At 39.2% G+C, this 25,097-nt stretch overlaps 1 protein-coding gene across 1 annotated transcript in view; it reads right to left on the reverse strand.

The window, feature by feature from the left end:
* The window catches only part of LOC113466834, a 61,529-nt gene that overhangs the window by 33,827 nt on the left and 2,605 nt on the right, over positions 1-25,097 (reverse strand). The window contains exons 2-3 of the mRNA XM_026822549.1: positions 15,252-15,404; positions 11,792-11,989 (exon numbers count right to left, since the gene is read on the reverse strand). Of these exons, the coding sequence (XP_026678350.1) occupies positions 11,792-11,989; positions 15,252-15,404 (351 nt within the window). The remainder of the gene's footprint in view (positions 1-11,791; positions 11,990-15,251; positions 15,405-25,097) is intronic.

Consider the following 25,097-nt stretch of genomic DNA (forward strand, 5'->3'; position numbering starts at 1 on the left):
CTTCTTATGTTTCTCCTTCTTCCTAGGGAAGGTAGTATGTATTTATTTACCAGCTAGGTATCTAGTTCTTCCTACGTTCTTTATTTGACTCAAGTTTTTGACATGAAAGAAATGCGAGTAGAAAAAGAAGAGGAAAATACTTGTAAATTAGATCCCCCACAAAAACACAAATGTGAAAAAAAGGCCAAGTTCCTATCCGAAAATGTCGTCCTATAAAAGTGGTGAGATCAGAAAATTAAGGCCAAGTCTGCGTTCCCAGTTTTTCGTGTCTGCTGAAAATGCTGAATCTCTATTCCTTCAACCTTCTCTCAATTTCAACGCTATGTTTTTCCTTAGGGGTTTCACGTGCAATTAATTATTTATTGTTTATTCGAAATTTCGCAGGCATAATAAGCAAGTATAGCTTAACATATGGTCCAAATTTCGTGACAATACGGAACGCTATGTTTTTCCTTAGGGGTTTCACGTTCAATTAATTATTTATTGTTTATTCGAAATTTCGCAGGCATAATAAGCAAGTATAGCTTAACATATGGTCCAAATTTCGTGACAATACGTGCAAAATTAACAGAGTTATGATAGGGGTAAAAATGGCTCGAAATGTTTCGTGTAATATACACACTGGCGTGCTGAGGCCGGAACTTGGCCTGGCGCACTGCCGTGCGCCTAAATAAGAAGAGAGGGGAAGAGATGGGAGATAAAAAGCTAAGAGAATAGGAAAGAGAAACTACCTCTTTTTGCTTTATTATTATCTCTCTCTATCCCTCTTTCTTTCTCTTTTCCCCTCCTTCTTTTATTCTCCCCTCTCTTCTCCCTTTCTTCCCCCCTCCCTCTCTATCTATCTCTCTTCCTTTCTCAATCTCTCTCTTTCTCAGTTCTTTTTCTGTCAACGCTCATTCTTTTGAACATTTTAATGTCTCTTTTCTACCTATTATTCGTTTTAATTTCCTTTCTTCCCCCCTCCCTCTCTATCTATCTCTCTTCCTTTCTCCTTTCTCTATCTCTCTCTTTCTCAGTTCTCTTTCTGTCAACGCTCATTCTTTTGAACATTTTAATGTCTCTTTTCTACCTATTATTCGTTTTAATTTGCTTTACATTCTAATTTTCCCATCTTTTTTGTTTTTTGTTCTTTCTTTGTTTTTTCTCCGAAGTTTATGATTCGTTTCTTTGCGACGTGAAAACGTGATAAAGATGTTAACGGGTAGTGGCGTAGCTGTACTGGTGGCCCTGGGAGTCTTTTTACCTGAGGACACTTGGAAAGGATCTGGAGCAGAGTAGGCTGAAAAGAGGAAGAGGAAGGAAGAGGAGGAGGCGAAAGAAGAGGAGGAGAAGGAAGAGGAGGAGGCGAAAGAAGAGGAGGAGAAGGAAGAGGGAAAAGAGGAGGAAGACTAGGAAGAGGATCTATATTAGTAGAAGGAAAAAGAGGAGGAGGAGGAGGAGGAGAAGGAAGAGGAAAAAGAGGAGTAAAGATCTAAACTCTAGAGTAGAGCAGGAGGAGCAAGAGAAGAAAGAGGAGGAGGAAGAGGAGGAGGCGAAAGAGGAGAAGGAAAAAGAGGAAGAGGAGGAGGAACATTTTTTTTTCTGTAGCATTCTGATTGTAAGCTAGAGCTAAAAGTGGCAGGATTCTTAATTTTGAGCTAGAAAAGAGGAAGAGCAAGGAAGAGGAGGAGGCGAAAGAAGAGGAGGAGAAGAAAGAGGGAAAAGAGGAGGAAGACTAGGAAGAGGAGTATCTATATTAGTAGAAGGAAAAAGAGGAGGAGGCGGAGGAGGAGGAGGAGGAAGAGGAAAAAGATGAGTAAAGATCTAAACTCTAGAGTAGAGCAGGAGGAGCAAGAGAAGAAAGAAGAAGAGGAGGCGAAAGAAAAGGAGGAGAAGGAAGAGGAGGAGGAGGCGAAAGAAAAGGAAGAGAAGAAAGAAGAGGAGGAGGAGGCGAAAGAAAAGGAGAAGAAGAAAGAAGAGGAGGAGGCGAAAGAAAAGGAAGAGAAGAAAGAAGAGGAGGAGGAGGCGAAAGAAAAGGAGAAGAAGGAAGAAAAGGAGGAGGAGACGAAAGAAAAGGAGGAGGAGGAGGCGAAAGAGGAGAAGGAAAAAGAGGAAGAGGAGGAGGAGGAGGAGGAGGAACATTTTTTTTTTCCTGGTAGCAGTCTGATTGTAAGCTAGAGCTAAAAGTGGCAGGATTCTCTTCCACCCAACCCAGACAGTTTCTAACCAGACGAGACGTTTCCTTAAGGAAAAAAATAGCCCCTTAAGGAAAAAAGACGTTTCCTTCAGGGAAAAAATAGCCCCGTTTTATGCTGTCTATTATTCCATCAGCAGGAACTTTATTGAGCAATTATCCCGGGGATTTGGTCATAAATCTGGGGGGTAATTAAACATTAAATTTTGAGCTTTTCCACCCAACCCAGACAGTTTCTAATCAGACGAGACGTTTCCTGAAGGAAAAAAATAGCCCCTTAAGGAAAAAAGACGTTTCCTTCAGGAAAAATATAGCCCCGTTTTGTGCTGTCTATTATTCCATCAGCAGGAACTTTATTGAGCAATTATCCCGGGGATTTGGTCATAAATCTGGGGGGTAATTAAACATTAAAAAGACGCGCGGAAAATTTAACAGTTAATCATTCTTATGGCGTACTGGCAAAGCCGTAAAAAGAACTGGTGCGAACATCACACGAAATTCTATTAGGTGCTTATTCATTCATTATTTTATTTGAGATACAATATTTACTGCCGGCTAGTAACAGCCCGTTCACACTGCACGAGGTTTTCTTCGTTCGAAGTTACAATTTTTCCGAATTTCTTTGGTAATTCATTTGTAATTGATGATTCTCATGAAAAATATAACTGTCCAAATGTATTTTTTTCGTAAAGATCGTCAAAAATAATAAATAATCGGAAAAGATTTTTTTTAAAAAAGTATTTCTTCTCTGAGAAATTCGTCTCAAAGTGTGCGCGGGAAAAATAATGATATTCAAATTTTTAAAGCGTAGGGATGCTTGGCAACATTGCGTGGGACGTAACCAACCATGAAAAAAGAAATTCTTCTGGCTCTTGCTATCTTTAGAGCTGTTTGTCCCTACACCTAAACCTCGTGACCTCGTGTGATATCATATTCACAAAAACTGTGAAGAGAAAGAGACCAGCTTCACCACAGATAAATTTAATGTCCCAGCTTGAAGGAGGGCGCGTCTGCCTTATAAGCGCTAGATCGCTGGTTCGATTCAAGCCAGGGGCTCAGTTGATCCTTTGTTACAATTTTCTCTATACTTACCCTTTAGGGCTGTTTCTCCCTACACTTAAGCCTCATGTGATTATTCACAAAAAATTGTGAAGAGAAAGAGCTTCCCAGCTTGAAGGATAGCGCGTCTGCCTTATAAGCGCTAGATCGCTGGTTCGATTCAAGCCAGGGGCTCAGTTGATCCTTTGTTACAATTTTCTCTATACTTACAACATTCAATGTAGGTAAAGTTCGTTCTCCGAACGGCTGGTTTTCAACTATCCTGTCTTCCTTCTCTCTTCGATTTCGGAACGATAAGACCTTAGCAGTTACAGTTCCCTATATCAAACAAACCTCCCTTTTTTAAAAAGAATTAAAGATCTTGCAATAATAAAGTCAAATGCATACCTCACACACAAGTTGCGCTTGAGAGCACTTGAAATCTGTTCTCTTCAAAGTACAATAAACAACAAAGTCAGACAAAAAACATAAAAAAAAGTTGATGAAGAGAGAAAGGAATCAAAAAAATGTCCCGAATAATTTTCGTCAAGACTTGAAATCTTAAAAAAAAGGGGGGGATTTCACGGGCAATTATAAGCAGGGATGTAACTACGGGGCAGGAAATGGGGGGCATTACTGACAGAACCAAGTGGGGTCTAGGCCAAAGTTTCATCACAAAAAGATTCTCTCCCTTTTCTTCTTCCCCCTCCTTCTCTTCTTCTTTCTGTTCCTATTCTTCTTCCCCTTCGACTCCTTCTCTTCTCCTCTTCTCTCCCTTTTCTTCTTCCCTTCCCCCCTGCTCCACTTCTTCTTTCTGTTTCTCTTCTCTTCTTCCCCTTCAACTCCTTCTCTTCTCCCCTTCTCTCCGTTTTCTTCTTCCCCCTCCTTCTCTTCTTCTTTCTGTTCCTATTCTTCTTCCCCTTCGACTCCTTCTCTTCTCCTCTTCTCTCCCTTTTGTTGATGAAGAGAGAAAGGAATCAAAAAAATGTCCCGAATAATTTTCGTCAAGACTTGAAATCTTAAAAAAATAAAAAAAAGGGGGGGGGATTTCACGGGCAATTATAAGCAGGGATGTAACTACGGGGCAGGAAATGGGGGGCATTACTGACAGAACCAAGTGGGGTCTAGGCCAAAGTTTCATCACAAAAAGATTCTCTCCCTTTCCTTCTTCCCCCTCCTTCTCTTCTTCTTTCTGTTCCTATTCTTCTTCCCCTTCGACTCCTTCTCTTCTCCTCTTCTCTCCCTTTTCTTCTTCCCTTCCCCCCTGCTCCACTTCTTCTTTCTGTTTCTCTTCTCTTCTTCCCCTTCAACTCCTTCTCTTCTCCCCTTCTCTCCGTTTTCTTCTTCCCCTCCTCCCCTTCTTCTTTCTGTTCCTCTTCTCCTTCTCTTCTTCCCCTTCAACTCCTTCTCTTCTCACTTTCTCCTCTTTCTTCTTCCCTCTCCCCTCTTCTTATTTATGTTCCTTTTCTCCTTCTCTTCTCTTTCTTCTTCCCTCTCCCCCTCCTCCTCTTCTTATTTCTATTCCTCCTTATATTCTCCTCTTCCTTCCCATCTTCCGTGCCCCTAAGCTCTGCCCCTTCATTTTCTCGAGCCTGATCTACGATTTCGTACTCAAATGACAAGTGCGCCCTCAGGGGGGGGGATTTCACGGGCAATTATAAGCAGGGATGTAACTACGGGGCAGGAAATGGGGGGGCATTACTGACAGAACCAAGTGGGGTCTAGGCCAAAGTTTCATCACAAAAAGATTCTCTCCCTTTCCTTCTTCCCCCTCCTTCTCTTCTTCTTTCTGTTCCTATTCTTCTTCCTCTGCGACTCCTTCTCTTCTCCCTTTCTCTCCTCTTTCTTCGTTCCTTTCCCCCTCCTCCCCTTCTTCTTTCTGTTCCTCTTCTCCTTCTCTTCTTCCCCTTCGGCTCCTTCTCTTCTCCCCTTCTCTCCCTTTTCTTCTTCCCTTCCCCCCTGCTCCACTTCTTCTTTCTGTTCCTCTTCTCCTTCTCTTCTTCCCCTTCGACTCCTTCTCTTCTCCCCTTCTCTCCCTTTTCTTCTTCCCTCTCTCCTCCTCCTCTTCTCCTTTCTTTTCCACTCCTTCTCTTTCTATTCCTCCTGATAGTCTCCTCTTCTTTCCCATTTTCCGTGCCCCTAAGCTCTGCCCCTTCATTTTCTCGAGCCTGATCTACGATTTCGTACTCAAATGACAAGTGCGCCCTCAGTCTCAGTACTCTCAGTCCCTCACACAATTTTAATGCGTACCATTGTATTTCCGGTTTGTACATTTCCGCCGCTGAATTGTGATGTAAAGAAGAAGAAGAAGAAGAAGAAGAAGAGGAGGAGGAGAGGAGAGGAGGAGGAAGGGAAGAAGGAGAAGAAGAGGAGGAGGAAGAGAAAAAAAACAGGAGGGGAGAAAGAGGAAGAGGACAGAGGAGGGAGGAGGAGAAGGGCAAGAAGAGAAGGAGAAGAGGAAGAAGAAGAAAAAGAAGAAGAAGAAGAGGAAGAAGAAGATGAAGAAGGAGAAGAAGATGGGGAGGAAGAGGAGAATAGGAGGAGGAGGAAAAGAAGAGAGAGGAAGGAGGAGGAGAGAGAAGGGGAGAAGAGAAGGAGAAGGGGAACAAAAAGAAGAGGAGGAGGAAGAGGGGAAGGGGAAGGGAGAAGAAGAAGAAGAAGAAGAAGAAGAAGAAGAAGAAGAAGAAGAAAAAGAAGAAAACTAAACACCCAACAAAGCAGAAGAAGAGGAGTTGAAAGGTCCTTAAATTCCACATTTAGCGTTTAGGGGGGGTTGAAAAAATTTCAGTGTAAAAATAAACTACGTTCTGTAGCTACATAGGTAAGTGTAAGTGGTTCTTTATTTAGACTGTCAGCTTAGGACCAGAAATCTCGTTACGTTATGTTTATGTAATAATTGTAGGTAGGTAATACATTTGTATTTTGTAGGTATAGCTTGGTTTACATATAAACTCGTTTACGCACTTCTTTTAATTCAAGCAATGTCAGCTCCCATGGCGTAGTGGTCACTGCGCTCGCCTTGCACGCGGGAGACCTGGGTTCGATTCCCGGCGGGGTCAAGAAATTTGTGATCCGCGAATACCGCAGATACCGCGAGCCAACCGCGAATACCACGAGCAAACCGCGAATAGGTGACTTAGCACAGAAGAATCGATGAGGATTTTCCACTTATGAAAATGGAGGGGAAATTTGGAAATTAAGTCCAAACTTCAAACCTATGGTCAAAATGTAGGAGAATCCTCCCCTCAACCCCCTACATTTCCCCTGACCCCCTACATGGTTTTTGGTAGTAGGGGGTCAAGGGGAGGTTTCTTCAGACCTAGATTTTTTGTCAGAGCTCATTCTCTCTTCTGCTTTCAGACTGGAAGGTCTCTCTGCTAGTCTGCTCCCTCTCTCCTCTCTTTTTCAGCAAGAGTTTCTATTAGATTAGAGTATTTAAGATGACCAAGGAGTCTTTCCTATGTAACTTTTCACGAGAAATCAATCGGTGTACATGTAAGGGTTCTAGGAATCAATCAGTCCTAACTAGGGTGATTGCTTTGGGCTGACATTCGGTTTTGGCTACACAATATTACGAGCGGATGCCCTTCGCACTCAACCTTTGCTATTTCTTTAGCAAGGGAAATTCAGGCTGGTATACTCCCTGTTTATAGTCCCCCAGCCAAACAAAATAACTATCAAAAACTACCTACATAAAAAGCTGAAATTTGGTAACAATATTCCGAATATGTTCTCGATGTGCAATAAGAGAGGATTTGGCGAAGCACAGGGAACCTGCTAGATATCTAATAAAAAAACATGTGTAGGTTGAACCCTTCACAATGATTCTAAGAATTAGAAAAAAAGAAACGGATATAACGGGAAGACGTAAAGGGTGTAAATTACAGGATACAAGTCCCATTAAATATCGTCCAGAAATACATAATAAGTGCTAGATATCTAATAAAAAAAAAAATAAAAAAAAAAACATGTGTAGGTTGAACCCTTCACAATGATTCTAAGAATTAGAAAAAAGAAACGGATATAGCGGGAAGACGTAAAGGGTGTAAATTACAGGATACAAGTCCCATTAAATATCGTCCAGAAATACATAATATAATATGTTTTGTGTACCACCTACTTCTAACTTCTCAGAATAGCGGAATAGATTTGAGACTCCAATAGAGGTAGATGTTTTTTTATGTAGGTACTATGACAATTTATTCACAAGCACATGAAACATAGAGCTGAATCCTCCTTTCATCAATTATTTGCGGTAAAAAAAAGAGCTGAAAAAAATCTGCGTTTGCCTGAGATCGACCCCATAACTGCGAATATCGCGAACAATGTAGGTACTATGACAATTCATTCACAAGCACATGAAACCTAGAACTGAATACTCCTCGTCTAAAACTTCAGCTGAACTTTGTGTCGACTGAAGAGGAAACAGCTCAGGTCCATGGCATTTTCTTCAGACATTTTCATGGAAGTTTTTTTCTTCTGCAGGGTGTCTACCAAAATGGAAAAATAAAATTCCCTGACTTTTCTCGGTTTTCCAGTCCATTTTTTCCAAATTTCTAGTCTACTTTCCTCCTCGCCTAAAACTTCAGGTGAATAGCCGAAGTTTGTGTCAACTGAGGAGGGAACAGCTCAGGTCCATGGCATTTTCTTCAGACATTTTCATGGAAGTTTTTTTCTTCTGCCTACCAAAATGGAAAAATAAAATTCCCTGACTTTTCTCGGTTTTCCAGCCCATTTTTTCCAAATTTCTACTCTACTTTTTCAAGATTTTCCACCCTATTCCCACTGCGTCACAACAGATTTTTTTTTTTTTTCTTCAAGTAATGTTCCCAAGCCTGTTCAACATTAATTCTCCAATCTTTTTTCATCCCACCAGCGTAAGGGCTCAAGTCCTCCATTTGCACATGAAATAACTGCGCCGCACTCTTTTTTTTTGTAATTTTTCGGTCTACACATTCACACATCCTGGGGGATGAAGGTTAACACGAAAAGAATGAGGAACAGCCCTTAAGATGTGTCTCTAGACCTGAATCGAGCGAAGTCGATAAATAAAATTTAGAACCTACAAAGAAAATTTAGAAAAATTACAGGTTCAGTAAAGGAGGCTCTTACTGGTCTTAGTGGATTCTTAGAAGCTTAACCCATTCTTTAGGGCTGTTTGTCCCTACACCTAAACCTCGTGTGATATTCACAAAAATTGTGAAGAGAAAGAGACCAGCTTCACCACAGATAAATTTAATGTCCCAGCTTGAAGGATAGCGCGTCTGCCTTGTAAGCGCTAGATCGCTGGTTCGATTCAAGCCAGGGGCTCAGTTGATCCTTACTTACAACATTCAATTTAGGTAAAGTTCGTTCTCCGAACGGCTGGTTTTCAACTATCCTGTCTTCCTTCTCTCTTCGATTTCGGAACGATAAGACCTTAGCAGCTGTTACAGTTCCCTATATCAAACAAACCTCCCCTTTTTAAAGAATTAAAGATCTTGCAATAATAAAGTCAAATGCATACCTCACACACAAGTTGCGCTTGAGAGCACTTGAAATCTGTTCTGAGATGGAGACACAGGAAAAGGAGAAAAGGAAGGGGGAGAAGAAAGAGATGGAGACACAGGAAAAGGAGAAAAAGGAAAAGTAAGGAGTGGAAAAAAAGAAAAAGGAAAGGATGGGGAGAAAAATGGATTGAGGGAGGGAGGGGAAGGTCGAAATAGAAAAGGAGGGAGAGAGAGAAAGGAAAAGAGTAGGAACCAGAGGAAGAGAGAGAGAGAAAGATAGGGGAACAGAAAAAAAAAAGAAAGAAAGAGAGGGAGGGGGGGGGAGAAGGAGAGATTTTAAAAAAATCTTTGAAAAAGGAGAAGAAGAAGGAGAAGGAGAAGAAGAAGAAGAAAAAAGAGATGGAGACACAGGAAAACGAGAAAAAGGAGGGGGAGAAGAAAAGAAGAAAGAGATGGAGACACAGGAAAAGGAGAAAAAGGAAGGGGGAGAAGAAAGAGATGGAGACACAGGAAAACGAGAAAAAGGAGGGGGAGAAGAAAAGAAGAAAGAGATGGAGACACAGGAAAAGGAGAAAAAGGAAGGGGGAGAAGAAAGAGATGGAGTCACAGGAAAAGGAGAAAAAGGAAGGGGGAGAAGAAAAGAAGAAAGAGATGGAGACACAGGAAAAGGAGAAAAAGGAAGGGGGAGAAGAAAGAGATGGAGTACAGGAAAAGTCTTTTTCTGTCTCTCTTCCTCCTCTACCCTTCTCTCTCTCTCTTATTCCCTCTTGGTATTAGTATATTAACATGCAGTAAAAGGACCATTTTTCCATTTCCCCTAATAAATGGGTTATATTAGCTTTTTTTAAGAGGTTTGATAGAGCCTCTATCAAACCTACTACAGTGCCCTCTATCATAGAGGGCACTGTAGTAACTGTTAAGAATACATCGACCTGAAAGGGAAGAGAGATGGAAAACAAGATAGAAGAAAGCCAACAGTTCCGAGAACGAAGCTCATCTCTTTAGGAGAAAACCCGTTTCAGGTGGGAATCGAACCCGCGGCCTAGCAGCGTTCACAAGGTAGATACGCAACCCTCCAGTCACTCTAATGCCTCAAGATATGAAATTTGACAGAAACAGAAGGAAGGAGACAGTCTCTCTCTCTAGAGAGAGACGAAAGAAGAAGAAGAAAAAGAAGAAGAAGAAGAAGAGAAAGAAGAGGAAGAAGAAGAAGAAGAAGAGAAAGAAGAGGAAGAAGAAGAAGAAGAAGAAGAAGAAGAAGAAGGAGGAGAAGAAGATGGGAAGGAAGAGGAGAATTGGAGGAGGAGGAGGAGGAGGAAGAGGAGAGAGGAAGGAAGAGGAGAGAGGAAGGAGGAGGAGAGAGAAGGAGAAGGGGAACAAAAAGAAGAGGAGGAGGAAGAGGGGAAGGGGGAAGAAAAAGAAGAAGAAAGAAGAGGAAGATGGGGAGGAAGAGGAGAATAGGAGGAGGAGGAAGAGGAGAGAGGAAGGAAGAGGAGAGAGGAAGGAGGAGGAGAGAGGAAGGAGGAGGAGAGAGAAGGAGAAGGGGAACAAAAAGAAGAGGAGGAGGAAGAGGGGAAGGGGGAAGAAAAAGAAGAAGAAGAAGAAGAAGAAGAAAACTAAACACCCAACAAAGCAGAAGAAGAGGAGTTGAAAGAGGAGAAGTAGGAGAAAGGGGAGAAGAAGAGGAGGAAAAGGAAGAGGAAGAAAGAAGAGAGGAGGAGGAGGAAAAGGAAGAGGAAGAAGAGCAGAAGAGGAAAGCACGAGCACAGAGTACAATGGAATTAGTTGATTGCCCAACTGCTGTTAGGCATAATGAGGTCCTTAAATTCCACATTTAGCGTTGGGGGGGGGGGGTTGAAAAAAATTTCAGTGTAAAAATAAACTACGTTCTGTAGCTACATAGGTATGCGTAAGTGGTTCTTTATTTAGACTGTCAGCTTAGGACCAGAAATCTCGTTACGTGTTAATGTAATAATTGTAGGTAGGTAGGTAATACATTTGTATTTTGTAGGTATAGCTTGGTTTACATATAAACTCGTTTACGCACTTTTTTTAATTCAAGCAATGTTTTTTTTTATATAAAATTTACACATATTTTGTACCAAATCTTGTTTAGGCTGCCGGGTTAAAGGGACTTTTCAGTCCAATTCAGGCAGTATAAACGGGCATATTCATCCTAAAAGTTAGTAGTTGACCTCATTTTTATTTCATTTAATGCTTTAATTATTTATTATTTAATGACTAAATGCTATTATTTAATGACTAAATGCTATTTTACGCGGCCTTTATTATTTTTTTTTATTTGGCATTTTCGTATTTTTATTAATATTAAGGTCTTACATAAAAAACTACACCAGTGGTGTAATGGTTAGCGCGGTAGACTTCGAATCTAGAGGTTGGTGGTTCAACTCTAAGACAAAACATTTGTCGAAGTGTATTAGGTTTGATTTTCAAACGGGGCAAACTTTATCCTAAACAGATAAGGTTCGTTCTCGGAACGGCGGGCTTTCTCCTATCCTGTCCTCCTTCACTCCTCGATTTCGGGACGGGGACTTTTCAGTCCAATTCAGGCAGTATAAACAGGGCATATTCCATTCTATCCTAAAAGTTAGTAGTTGACCTCACTTTTATTTCATTTAATGCTTTAACTATTTATTATTGAATGACTAAATGCTATTTTACGACAGCGGCCTTTTTATTATTATTTTTTTTTTATTCGGCATTTTCGTATTTTTATTAATATTTAGGTCTTACATAAAAAACTACACCAGTGGTGTACTGGTTAGCGCGGTAGTTTTCGAATCTAGAGGTTGGTGGTTCAACTCTAAGACAAAACATTTGTCGAAGTGTATTAGGTTTGATTTTCAAACGGGACAAACTTTATCCTAAACAGATAAGGTTCGTTCTCGGAACGGCGGGCTTTCTCCTATCCTGTCCTCCTTCACTCCTCGATTTCGGGACGATAAGACCTTTGTCATTACGGTTCCCTCATATTCTTCTTCCTAGGCTTTTCCTATTTAAATAGGGTGGGCGTTTCTTGTCAGACAGTTCCCCCTACAAAAAAAAGAAAGAAAAAAAAAAAAAAACTCACCATAGCTAGGGGATAGGAGTGGACTCAACATGAGAAAGTTGATAGAGGCCGCGCCTGTTCCATGGCCCATTAGCGTAACACTGGTGGGATCACCGCCAAAATGTTCAATATTGTCCTTAATCCATTGTAAGGCCGCCACTTGATCCATGATGCCGAAATTGGTGACCGTACTTGAGCCGACACCCGGCCTCAGGAACCCTGGAAATGGAACCATTTTGTTAGTATTACGGCCTGAGGAATCTTGGAAATGAAATCCGACACCCGGCCTCAGGAACCCTGGAAATGGAACCATTTTGTTAGTATTACGGCCTGTGGAATCTTGGAAATGGAATAAACATACTTCCACAAGTCCATACTAACTTTATGGCCTGAGGAACCCTGGAAATGAAACCATTCTGTTAGTATTGCGGCCTGTGGAATCTTGTAAATGAAACGAACATACTTACACACGTCCCTAATAATTTTATAGCCTGAGGAACCCTCGAAATGAAATAGACATTTTATCAGAGTTGCGGTCTAAGAAATCTTGAAAATGAAATGAACATCAATTATTCGATGCCCTATGACCGCAGGAATCCTAGAAATGGAACAGACACTTTGTAAGTTTCGCACTATTGCAGCCTAAAGAATACTGAAAATTAACTATGTAAGTTACATCAAATCCCTACAGAATGAGGAATCTTGAAAATGAAATGAACACGTTGTGTTGTGTTCCAATCCACTCGACTTTACAAATTCATCATAAGTATCATAACAAATTAAGGTCTTTAGACTAACAGAACAGTTATTTTGTCGCCTATGAAATGCCGCCACTGGTTAGTATTACGGCCTGAGGAATCTTGGAAATGAAATCCGACACCTGGCCACAGGAACCCTGGAAATGAAACAATTTTGTCAGTATTACGGCCTGTGGAATCTTGGGAATGGAATAAGCATACTTCCGCAAGTCCCTACTAACTTTATGGCCTGAGGAACCCTGGAAATGAAACCATTCTGTTAGTATTGCGGCCTGTGGAATCTTGTAAATGAAACGGACATACTTACACACGTCTCTAATAACTTTATAGCCTGAGGAACCCTGGAAATCAGAGTTGCGGTCTAAGAAATCTTGAAAATGAAATGAACAAAGGTACATCAATTATTCGATGCCCTATGACGGCAGGAAAACTAGAAATTGAATAGACACTTTGTAAGTTTTGCACTATTGCAGCCTAAAGAATACTGAAAATTAACTATGTAAGTTACATCAAATCCCTACAGAATGAGGAATATTGAAAATGAAATGAACACGTTGTGTTGTGTTCCAATCCACTCGACTTTACAAATTGATCATAAGTAGGTATCATAACAAATTAAGGTCTTTAGACTAACAGAACAGTTATTTTGTCGCCTATGAAATGCCGCCACTGGTCGCTACCTACGTAAGGTCGCTTATGAAATGCCGCCACTGGTCGCTACCTACGTAAGGTATTTCGTGTCTATGTTTCGTCAAAGTTTCAACTTCAAAGACATTTCAAGAAAGAAACAAACAAAGGGAAAAGATAATATTTGCAATCGTTTTTCGATTGCAAATATGTATTTCAACGGGTTATTGTGTCTCTTCTCGCCGAACTGATGAGAGGCATACTACGGGATGGGCATGCTACGACAGACACCACATGCGTCTAATGTAGCAGTTGTTTCATTGCTACGAAATAAAGACGGCGAAACAACATTGGTGGAGACGCCAAAACTCCCATATTTTTTCTGTCGCACGACTTTCTCTAGTTCATTCTCTTATTCTGGGTCCTTCTTTCTGTGATTATCTTCCTCTATCTATTTTTCGTTTTATCCTCTTCTACTTTATTATTATTATTATTATTATTTGTCATGACTCAGGGCAAAATCAACGGGTTAAGGCATAAAAAAGTCATAAATATGGCGCACAAATAAAATTGAATCTATAATTCTTTTGCGGATATTTTACGCCTCTATCTTTCCTACAAATTCATCATAAGTATCATAACAAATTAAGGTCTTTAGACTAACAGAACAGTTATTTTGTCGCCTATGAAATGCCGCCACTGGTCGCTACCTACGTAAGGTATTTCGTGTCTATGTTTCGTCAAAGTTTCAACTTCAAAGACATTTCAAGAAAGTCGCATGCCGCGAGACATAAGAATAATTAATTCTTGCTTTTCCTTTCCTTCTAGTGCAGGGGTTCTTAAACTTTTTGAAATAGTGGACCACTAATAAAAACCCAATTCTTTGCGGACCACTGTTATGATAACTGTCACCGTCTTGTGGAAATAGTGTGAAGGCCAGTGAGAGGAGATGAATTTTATTTCAGTTCAGGCTTAATATTTCATCTTTACATGCAAGTAATTAAAACAACCACTTCATATTAATGACAGATTAAAACGAGTATTCCGCCAGCCTAGTTAGCTTAGTTGGTAGTGCGTCTGCCTTGTAAGCACTAGGTCACGAGTTCGATTTCCGCAAGGGGCGAATTTTATCCTAAATAGGTAAAGTTTGTTCGCGGAACAACTGACTTTCTACTGTTCTGTCCTCTTTCTCTCTTTGATTTCGAGACAATAAGACCTCCCTCTAAAAAAATCTCCAATCAAGGGGTCCCCAAAGAGGTGTGTTTATTAGTGGTCCGCCACTTCAAAAATGTTAGAAACCGCTGCACTCGTGGAATGAAAAGAATGAACTTTTCGAAGTAAATGACCTCGTAATGAGAACACAAGGGGGTGGGGGCAGCCTCTACAGTAACAGTGTAGAGTCTACACTTTGTTCATTGTAGAGCCTCTGACTTATGGGATACAAAAGCTTCTTGAGACAGAGAAAAAAGGAGAAGAAGAAGGAGAAGAAGAAGAAGAAAAAAGAGATGGAGACACAGGAAAACGAGAAAAAGGAGGGGGAGAAGAAAAGAAGAAAGAGATGGAGACACAGGAAAAAGAGAAAAAGGAAGGGGGAGAAGAAAGAGATGGAGACACAGGAAAAGGAAAAAAAGGAAGAGGGAGAAGAAAGAGATGGAGACACAGGAAAACGAGAAAAAGGAAGGGGGAGAACAATAAAAAGAGGATGGGGAGAAAAATGGATTGAGGTATGAATGGAAAGGGGCGAGATATAAAGGGAGAAAGAGAGAGAGAGAGAGAGAGAGAGAGAGAGAGAGAGAGAGGGAGGAAAATGAATGGAAAGGGGCGAGATATAAAGGGAGAGAGAGAGAGAGAGAGAGAGAGAGAGAGAGAGAGAGAGAGAGGAAGGAAAAGAGTAGGAACGAGAGGAGGGGAGAGATGGAGAAAAGAGAGAGAGGGAGGGAGGAAGGGAGAGAGAGAAGGAGAGAGAGGAACAGAAAAAAATGAAAAAAAAGAAAGGGAGGGAGAGGAGACAGAGAGGGAGGGAGGGAGAGATTAAAAAAAATCTCAAGAAATATTTAGGAAATAAATATTATAAAAATAAGATAAATCTATCTTACCTAAAATGCCCAGTCTAAAGTTGAACGTAACCACAACCATATTGGCATAGCTTGCTAGCACAAATCCATCATAAATATTGCCAGATCCAAATGAATAGCTCTCTCCATGTATAATCACCAGAACTGAGTGCCTCCGGTAAGTTCGGCTGGAATCTGTAAAACCAAATTAAATACAATAAGATTTAAATAAAAGTTCTTAAAAATCTTCTTTTTCTTCGCCTTTTCCGGTGTACAGACGAGGTCGGTGATCCAAATGAATAGCTCTCTCCATGTATAATCACCAGAACTGAGTGTCTCCGGTAAGTTCGGCTGGAATCTGCAAAACCAAATTAAATACAAGAAGATTTAAATAAAATAAGATTTAAATACAATATTAGATGAGAACTTAAATACAATAAGATTAGGTGGCATAGCTAGGGAGCACAAATCCATCATAAATATTGCCTGATCCAAATGAATAGCTCTCTCCATGTATAATCACCAGGACTGAGTGCCTCCGGTAAGTTCGGCTGGAATCTGCAAAACCAAATTAAATACAATAAGATTTAAATAAAAGTTCTTAAAAATCTTCTTTTTCTTCGCCTTTTCCGGTGTACAGACGAGGTCGGCGTTTTTCGTCAGCCTCTTAATCAGTCCTAACTACTCTAACTAGGGTGATTGCTTTGGGTTGACATTCGGTTTTGGCTACACAATATTACGAGCGGATGCCCTTCGCACTCAACCAGCAAGAGGAATTCAGGCTGGTATTACTCCCTGTTTAAAAACTACCTAAATAAAAAGCTGAAATTTGGTAACAATATTCCGAATATGTTCTAGATGTGCAATAAGAGAGGATTTGGCGAAGCATGTGGGGAACCTGCTAGATATCTAATAAAAAAAAAAACATGTGTAGGTTGAACCCTTCACAATGATTCTAAGAATTAGAAAAAAGAAACGGATATAACGGGAAGACGTAAAGGGTGTAAATTACAGGATACAAGTCCCATTAAATATCGTCCAGAAATACATAATAACTATCATTTAAATTACATTGCCTACAGGACATTCGGGAAAAAATCGGATGAAACTCACGACAAAGGGGAACAGGTCCTAAGTAAGAGCCTAGGTACATACTGTTGTTTTGTTTTAAAATAATAATAAAATAAAAATTGCTTTGTTTTTATTTATTGGAGTTTTATTGCTCTCGGCGTGTCCTAATCAATTTGTACGCGATTTCACTTCGCTGAATCACACTCGATTCACGAGCAAAAAATTTGGCATTGTTTGGGATCGTTGAGAATACATCAAGTGTTGTAACATGCGAGACATTCCATGAATGTACGATTTTTCTTGTTCTTGTTCTTCTTCTTCTTCATAATGCAAATCATGTAAACTCGAGTGAAGAAGAAGAAGAAGAAGAAGAAAAAGAAGAAGAAGGAAGAAAAAGAAGAAGAAGACGATGAGAAATTTACGAAGCTAGCTATAGGTGTGATTAAATTATTGGTACACTAACAGTTGACGCCTACAAAGTGGAAATTGTTGGGTCTTCGCCCCAGGATGGCCCCGGAAGCTCAACAACTTTCCGGCCAAAGACCATCAATCCCCCTCAGTATTAGCAGATCCTTCTGCTTACACTGCTACAACAACTGAACAACAACAGCAGCATTAGTAGCAGCAAAGTGGAAACAAATATGTCAGCTCCCATGGCGTAGTGGTCACTGCACTCGCCTTGCACGCGGGAGACCCGGGTTCGATTCCCGGCGGGGTCAAGAAATTTGTATCATGCAAATGATTGATTCCGTGACTGGCTGTTGCGGGGCCCACTCAGCCTCGTGAGGAAAATGAGTAGCTATGACATATAAATGCGCATAGCGACCGGTGCCAGCATGGTAGGTAAACATTGAATTTTAGGATTATTGAGATATTGGGAAAATCCTACAAATGCTGCAGTGAGCACCAAAGTTGTGACATAATAACACAAAAAAACTGCATTTACATTTTTTTTTTACATTTACATTATTATTATTAATATTATTTTGAACAAACGAAGAAACTGCTGGGAAAAAGGGACTCTAATCCTATGTCAATGAAGTATTCTGAAAAAATCTCCATAAAGTGTTCGAATTCGAATTGTCACTGCTACAACAACAACATCTGGACAATCGCGAGCTGCTAGCTTTTCCAAAAGTTTACTAATTAGCGTCACTTACCCCAAGTACTCAGAACATTCAGGAGCAAAACGACCCACAGGGAATAGGGATGCATACATCCCCTTGAAAACTCTATAGCCCATGATCCCAAGCAAGAGCTCCTTTCAAAACTAGGATCTCTAAACCAACACTTCAATAGAACCCATTAGAAACTAGATTCTTTGTCCCTATTAGTGTTGACAACTGCTGTAGATAGGGCATTTTAGACCCTATTTATACTTGCCATTGGTAGGTAATTTCAGTAAATTGTTTACTGACACGCTAACCGTGAAGGTCACAGGTGGAAAACGCACATTGTTTCATAAAGGATTAATAAATTAAGAGAAAACGCTAATTAGAGGAGAGGCAATGAGTCTATTCTTTTAGGCAAGAAAGTCACAAACATATGTGATGTGTCATAGAGTCATAGTAATAGAGCATATGAGAAAAATAAATCACCTGTCCTAATTATGTACCCATTATAATATTGAAGCATGAACTTTGCACATGCACACTCAGGAGGCATCTAAACTGGAAATTGTGGCACCTTTACATGAGAGAAACAATAATTAAAATTTTATTGATGAGCTGCGCATAGTTTGGATTGTCACAATGACGCAATATACTACTCAGACAGAATTGTTAGATTAATATTAGATTGAAATGATTGAAATTTAATAGGTGATACTGCCATTGAACTTGTAAATCACTAAATTCCACTTATTCCTCCTGATTCTATCAGGATGTAATTTGTCCATTCTTCCTTTCACGGGAAGGGCCTACTACCGCACAGACTACACGAGTCTTAGTAGTGGTTTCATTGCTACGAAAAGAAAATTAAGCTATGAGACACTCATCTTTTAACAGGGGCTGAAAAACTTGAGCGAATGTCTTAATCAAAGTCCACATCTCTTTCCCCTCTGATTTCAGGCCCTCTCGCGAGCTCCCTCCAAATGTTCCACCTCCTCCGCGCCTCGCCCTCCCTCCCCCTCTCCCTCCCTTCACATCAACATCTCGGAGCTCTATGATATTGGTGTATTCTTTGCTACTCATGGTCACTTGTAGGAGGAGCAGGAGCAATAGTCCAGTAAATAGAGCTCCACAAGATGCCATTGTTACATTTAATTAAAAACCTTTGACATTTAAAGTCTGAATGTTGCGGAGGCAAATTAACAACGTACTATGAGCTTTTCTTTTTTTATAATTCTTTCAATTCACCTTTTTAAACAATTGACTACTGGTTATAGTAAGTTGAGTTTGGTTATGCTTTTTAAAATATAAACATTATTGGTAGGTAACATTTAATACTTGGTAGTTTCTTTAATTGACACAAATGTAATAACTTCATTTTTGTTTTAAAAGGTTTTTAGTGGGTTTGATTATGGTTCACTGATGAAGATGAGTCAATAAATAACTAATATCAACAAATAGGTATGAAATATCAAAAGGAAGATATTGAAGGTCTACAGAAATGAGCCCCTAGCTTGCCCATTTCAACTTTTAACACATCAAAGCTGATGAACTTGCAATCCTCGGGTAAAAAGAGCGCCAAAGTTTTCAACAAATCTTGAACTTAATTTAATAACCTTATGAAACAAACATTCATTTTCTTTTCTTCTTCAAGTAGTCCCTGAGTCCCTGGTAGCTTATAGCTTTGGATCTACTTCAGAAAATTTCTATAGGTAGAAGTGAAAAAAAAAAAAAAAAAAAAAAAAAAAAAAAGGCATCCAGAAGTAAGCGGACTTTTCAGTCCCATCTGGGCAGAATAAGTTATTTAGTCTTTTCTCGCCTATCATAAATTTCAGAGTTTTAGACTGTCGAGGTAGAATAGAATAGAATATATCATGCTTATCCTGCCAGAATAAGACAGAAAAGTACCTTTACTCCCGCGGTCTTATGTACATATTTGGTAAAACAGGTAGGTAGTCCCATTACTTCAACAGTTTATTGAAAGCACCGTTTTAAAGTTTAGCGTCAATAAATTCCCCCTGTTCCCGACATCACACACGGAAACATCACCACATTGTTTCTTTCTATTTTTAAAAAGGCATCAACACCAGGGCCGCATTTAGGGTGACCTGAACCCCCTCCCCCTAGGACCTAAGGCAAAAAGCTCTGAGGCATAGGGCAAACTGCCCTAAAAGTTAATTTAAGCTTATACGAATCTGTTATAGCAATGATATTGCTTATATATTTAATAATTTTTCCCAACATTTCATAGCTAGGATTTATAATGAACCATAACCTTGATAACCCAGGATTACCCAATGCACAATGGAGGGGCTACCTCTATATTGTAACAATAAAAACCATGTAAAAAGGTGCTCTATTAAACTGTTGGTGTAATGGAACAACTTGTCCTAAGCTGAGAGTCTAAATGAAGCACTACTTATACCCCTTTAAAGGGGGTAGTCAGACTTTATCGGGTATGAGTATGAACTAAGGAATCTTGATAACATCCTGGATACGGGCCTGCTGCACACATATTTCGTTCACAAAATCATCTGCGGAGTCCTGAGGGAGCGATAAATTAGCATATTCTTAGCGTGAATGCAGTTCGTAAAGTTTTCGAACAAACAACTTGCACCAAGATAATAGGAGTTCGGAAAGTTTGTCTTGTCCCGTCCTTTAAGGGGACTTGTCAGTCCTAAGGTATACTCTATTTCACTGAAACTGTACAAGGTAAAATAGACTAGTCCTACAAATGAATAACTCCCGAGCCTAAGGTGATTTCACTAATTCCATAATTTTTCAGCCCTGTACAACGGGAGTCCTTTTCTGGGACACTCTGTAGATATACTTATGTTCAAATTATACAGGAGGAAGATACGTTCGCGTTTAACCCGTTATGTTTTGAGAGACAAGTGGCAGCCCCCATTCACTCGAATCAGATAAGTGGGACTGTGTGCCAAAAATAAAAAAAGAGGAGATTTTAGGCCTTAGTTTTTTTTCGATCTTATCTTCAAAGGAACTTTTTATAAACCTGTTCATTCGTGTTCGAATTTCCGGAGTAAAAAAAAAAAAAAAAAAAAAAAGGAAGGAAAAAATAATAAGATAATAAATGATACCAAGCAAGTACAAAAACAGCTAAATAATGTGAATGGTAAAATAGAACGGTGTTTTACTCTAGCTGATGAAATGATATTCAGGGATGTTTCTAGAGATGAAATGTCTAGAAAAGCGTACAAATATTTAGTTACTCTTCATACAGATTGTAATGATATTGTGAAAGTTGTTACAGAAATAGGTAACTTGAAGAAAGAAATGAAAAACCTAGAAGAACAAATTGATCTATTGTGTAGTAAAAACATTGGAGAAAACTTGTTGCAGATACAAAAAGACATTCAACACATGAAGAGTGAAAGCACTGCTCTAGTAAATCAATTGAAAGCACAAAGCTTGGGATAACAAATAATTGGTCTGGGTTTTAAAATATTGTGTTTTATTGTGATACCTTCAACGGATACATATTTCTTTGAGATTCATGTATCTGCAAGAGCCAGTGATAGGTTCTTTTCAAGCCTCGTTTATTCAATAAATACTCACAGAACATTTTTTATAATTATGTAAGTAAATTAAATTAAGGAATACAGTAATAGATCAGTTGCGCTTACTTGTGTGATGTTTCAAAGTCATAGAGCAGGAAAAATGAGGACCAATGGAATTTTTCTTTTTCTTCTACGACTTCTAGATACCGAGATAAATCGATTTAAATAATACTGATAAATCGTAAAGTTTGCCGTCACGACATATGCTCCCGTAGGCGATGACGTCATAATTCATGACTCCCGCTTCGTTTGTTTGTGCGCAAGCGTTTCTGCGCATTTTGACATTAAGTCTGACGTCACAACTCTTTGAACTTTTTAATTAAAACGGCAATTAAAAATTGAATTTTCGACCTTTTAAAGTTACTTTTTCGGAGTTTTGACTTCAGATTTGGATTTTTCACAACTTTTTACGTAGGAATCGACCACTTATTAATAATTTTTACCCATTTGCAACTGCTCCATTGTGCCGCAAAGATTGCGGTTTAGCAGACCATCGAAACGTGTATGGTGGGAATATCTTCTGACTGAGGTCTGTCAGACTGTCTGGGAGATCTGTGGGTCTAAAGCTTTTCTGGCCACACACATTCCGTCTGACAGACCGCGAAAGGTCTGAGCGTGAGGCCAGCCATTCACTATCAGGTAAACCTGACAGGTACGGCTGAAAAGGCCCACGTGTCAGGTTTACCTGATAGTGAGTGGCTGACACAAGTGGCATAGTTCTGAAGGAGCTCTTCCACCCTTCTTACTCCTCGTGTGTAGAGAGCCTTGAGAAGTTTTGTGGAAACAATTTAACGCGTTCGCCATCACATCGTAAAAACTCAATTAAAAAGAAAAACTGTTCAGAAATTAAGAACCATAATAAAATTGATTCCCGTGCATAGAAGTGCACATTACAACTTCTCTCATAATTCTTAACAATCTTAACAAGAACATGTTGAATACTTGAATGTGTATGTAAAATGTGCATATGATTATTTGGGTCTAGTTTTCTCTCCTAGGAGAGTGGGATAGACTAAATCAATACGACAGAATAGACCCTTGTAGACCTAGCTAGATTGTTTACTTTTCTAATTGCCCAGAAAAAAAAAAAAAACCTTTCGAACGAGACCTTTCCGTCTCGTTCGAGTTTTTAGTGGTAGGTACTAAAAACATTAAATATATTTTTCCCCATCTAAAAGGCTGCCTGAGTAAAAAGGAAATACCTATCAACTAGTTCTCCCGAATTATCTGAACTCATCAAGACTTCATCTAAAGAAGGTACAATATATCCCTACTTTTTAAGAAATTAATTTCCTTCAAACTACTCATCTCATCTTTCTCGTGAAACCAACCTTAATTTACCTAAAAGCGAAACAACTCAGAGGGAAAGTCCTTTCTGAGAATTTCGTTCTTTTTCTGAGAATTTAATTTTTCTTTTTAAGAATTTAATTTTTCTTCTTGAAAATGTTGATGCTACTTACATTATCTACCTCATAGTAAAATGATGAGGTTATAAATGGGAGTTTTTTATGCTTAGGAATAGTTGGCAATTTTTAATATATTGAAAATATACCTTAAAAAAGTTTCCTTTAAGTTTTTAAAGCAAGGGGAGGAAAGTTGGTAAAAAAAGAGTGATTCTTAAAAAATAGTTGTCTGTTCTATAATACCTATATTTGAAGAAATGGACAGCATTGGGCAGAAAAGAACCATTCATCAGGGGAATTGATGCCTTATGGATGGTTCTTTTCTGTTTAATGCTGTCCAAATTTGGTTTTCGGTTCCTACTTCTACCTCTAAAAAATTGTACCTAGGACTTGATAATACAATTTTATACATATTATAATTTCCCAAATTTAAATAAATAATATAACAGGTGAATGATATGGTAAAGAAGAGAATTAGATAAACTAAATTTAGAGCTTTGCGAATGAATTACAAGATTTAGAAGTTAAAAGACCTACTTAATAAATGATCATTAAGATAATTATTCCAAGGTGAAACTCAGAATTTATTACGCGAAAGGCACCACAAATCTTGAACGTTGCTTCAGTTTTTCACCCCGCAAAAAATGTACACAAGTGAATAATGATTGCTGTGATTCTCAACAGTTTTTTCTCAATTCCTTGGATGAATTTAAAGTTCAACACAAGTTAATAATCAATTCATAATGATCGCTCGTTTTCGACAAGAGGGCACAGTTAGACCAGTGATAACACTTGCTTGTTATGCAGAAGGTTAAGGGTTCGATCTCCACCGTCGACAAAAAATTTGTACTCCTTTTTCAATTGAAAATATTTTGGCGGGTTACTTTCAAGAGGGCACAGTTAGACCAGTGATAACACTTGCTTGCTATGCAGAAGGTTAAGGGTTCGATCTCCACCGTCGACAAAAAATTTGTACTCCTTTTTCAATTGAAAATATTTTGGCGGGTTACTTTCTGTTGTTCTCAACTTGATCCAGCACTTAAATGGGAAGTATACTAAGGAACATACTACGGGATGGGCATGCTACGACACAGACCACACGAGCCTAATGTAGCAGTTTTTAATTGAGAGTCATCTTTTTTTCCTCAGTATACTTAATTTTTACTTTCTATTACTACAGTATAGCGGAGCTATACTAGTAATGAAAGTATTGCAATCGGTCCAAATTTTTATTTTTACTATTTCTATGGTCTCTAAACGAGGTGTGAGACTTCATTCCCTTGATGGCTTCGTTGATCCAGCACTTAAATGGGAAGTATACTAAGGAACATACTACAGGATGGGCATGCTACGACACAGACCACACGAGCCTAATGTAGCAGTTTTTAATTGAGAGTCATCTTTTTTTCCTCAGTATACTCAATTTTTACTTTCTATTACTACAGTATAGCGGAGCTATACTAGTAATAGAAAGTATTGCAATCGGTCCAAATTTTTATTTTTACTATTTCTATGGTCTCTAAACGAGGTGTGAGACTTCATTCCCTTGATGGCTTCTTTATTTTCAAATCTGTCCCCTCGAATGCCTCCCTAGACACAGATAATTCTAGCGACAGTGTTAAACATTTTTACTATTTCTATGGTCTCTAAACGAGGTGTGAGATTTCATTCCCTTGATGGCTTCTTTATTTTCAAATCTGTCCCCTCGAATGCCTCCCTAGACACAGATAATTCTAGCGACAGTGTTAAACAAGGAACACTTTTAAATAAGGCAATAAGCAATTATTGAGAGACACTAAACTTCACACTAAAGAGTCTAAAGACCAGTGAGACAACCCTCTTGTCTTAAGTACAAGTTTAGTATAGGATGCATCATAATCATTATGCTTCATAAAGACACCTAAATAAGACACTACCTTACTCTCTCTCTCTCTCACTCTAATGCCTCAAGATATGAAATTTGACAGAAACAGAAGGAAGGAGACAGTCTCTCTCTCTCTTTCTCTCTCTCTCTCTCTCTCTCTCTCTCTCTCTCTCTCGAGAGAGAGAGAGAGAGAGAGAGAGAGAGAGAGAGAGAGAGAGAGAGAGAGAAAGAGAGAGAGAGACTGTCTCCTTCCTTCTGTTTCTGTCAAATTTCATATCTTGAGGCATTAGAGTGAGAGAGAGAGAGAGAGTAAGGTAGTGTCTTATTTAGGTGTCTTTATGAAGCATAATGATTATGATGCATCCTATACTAAACTTGTACTTAAGACAAGAGGGTTGTCTCACTGGTCTTTAGACTCTTTAGTGTGAAGTTTAGTGTCTCTCAATAATTGCTTATTGCCTTATTTAAAAGTGTTCCTTGTTTAACACTGTCGCTAGAATTATCTGTGTCTAGGGAGGCATTCGAGGGGACAGATTTGAAAATAAAGAAGCCATCTCAGCTATGAGTGGTTTGAAGATCGTCCGTCTACAAGTACAAGCTCGATGCTGTTTGCTTTCTGTTCCACTCTTCAACCCAAGACCATTACAAATCTATCGCAGGACCACAAGTAAAATAGAAGTGAAATATAATTCCTTTTTTTGTTTAAAGTAAGCACTAAACACATACCTATGTAGTTCTTTTTCTTCAAATCGCCCCTGAACGCGAAGAGAGAGAACTCTTGTACACACATTTCGCTAGGTTTCTATTTTTACATCATCGTGTGCTCCTCCTCTTCCTCTTCTCCATCTCTCTCACCTTAACGA

The sequence above is a fragment of the Diaphorina citri genome, unplaced genomic scaffold (assembly GCF_000475195.1).
Source record: "Diaphorina citri unplaced genomic scaffold, Diaci psyllid genome assembly version 1.1 scaffold341, whole genome shotgun sequence".
Classification (NCBI taxonomy): domain Eukaryota; kingdom Metazoa; phylum Arthropoda; class Insecta; order Hemiptera; family Psyllidae; genus Diaphorina; species Diaphorina citri.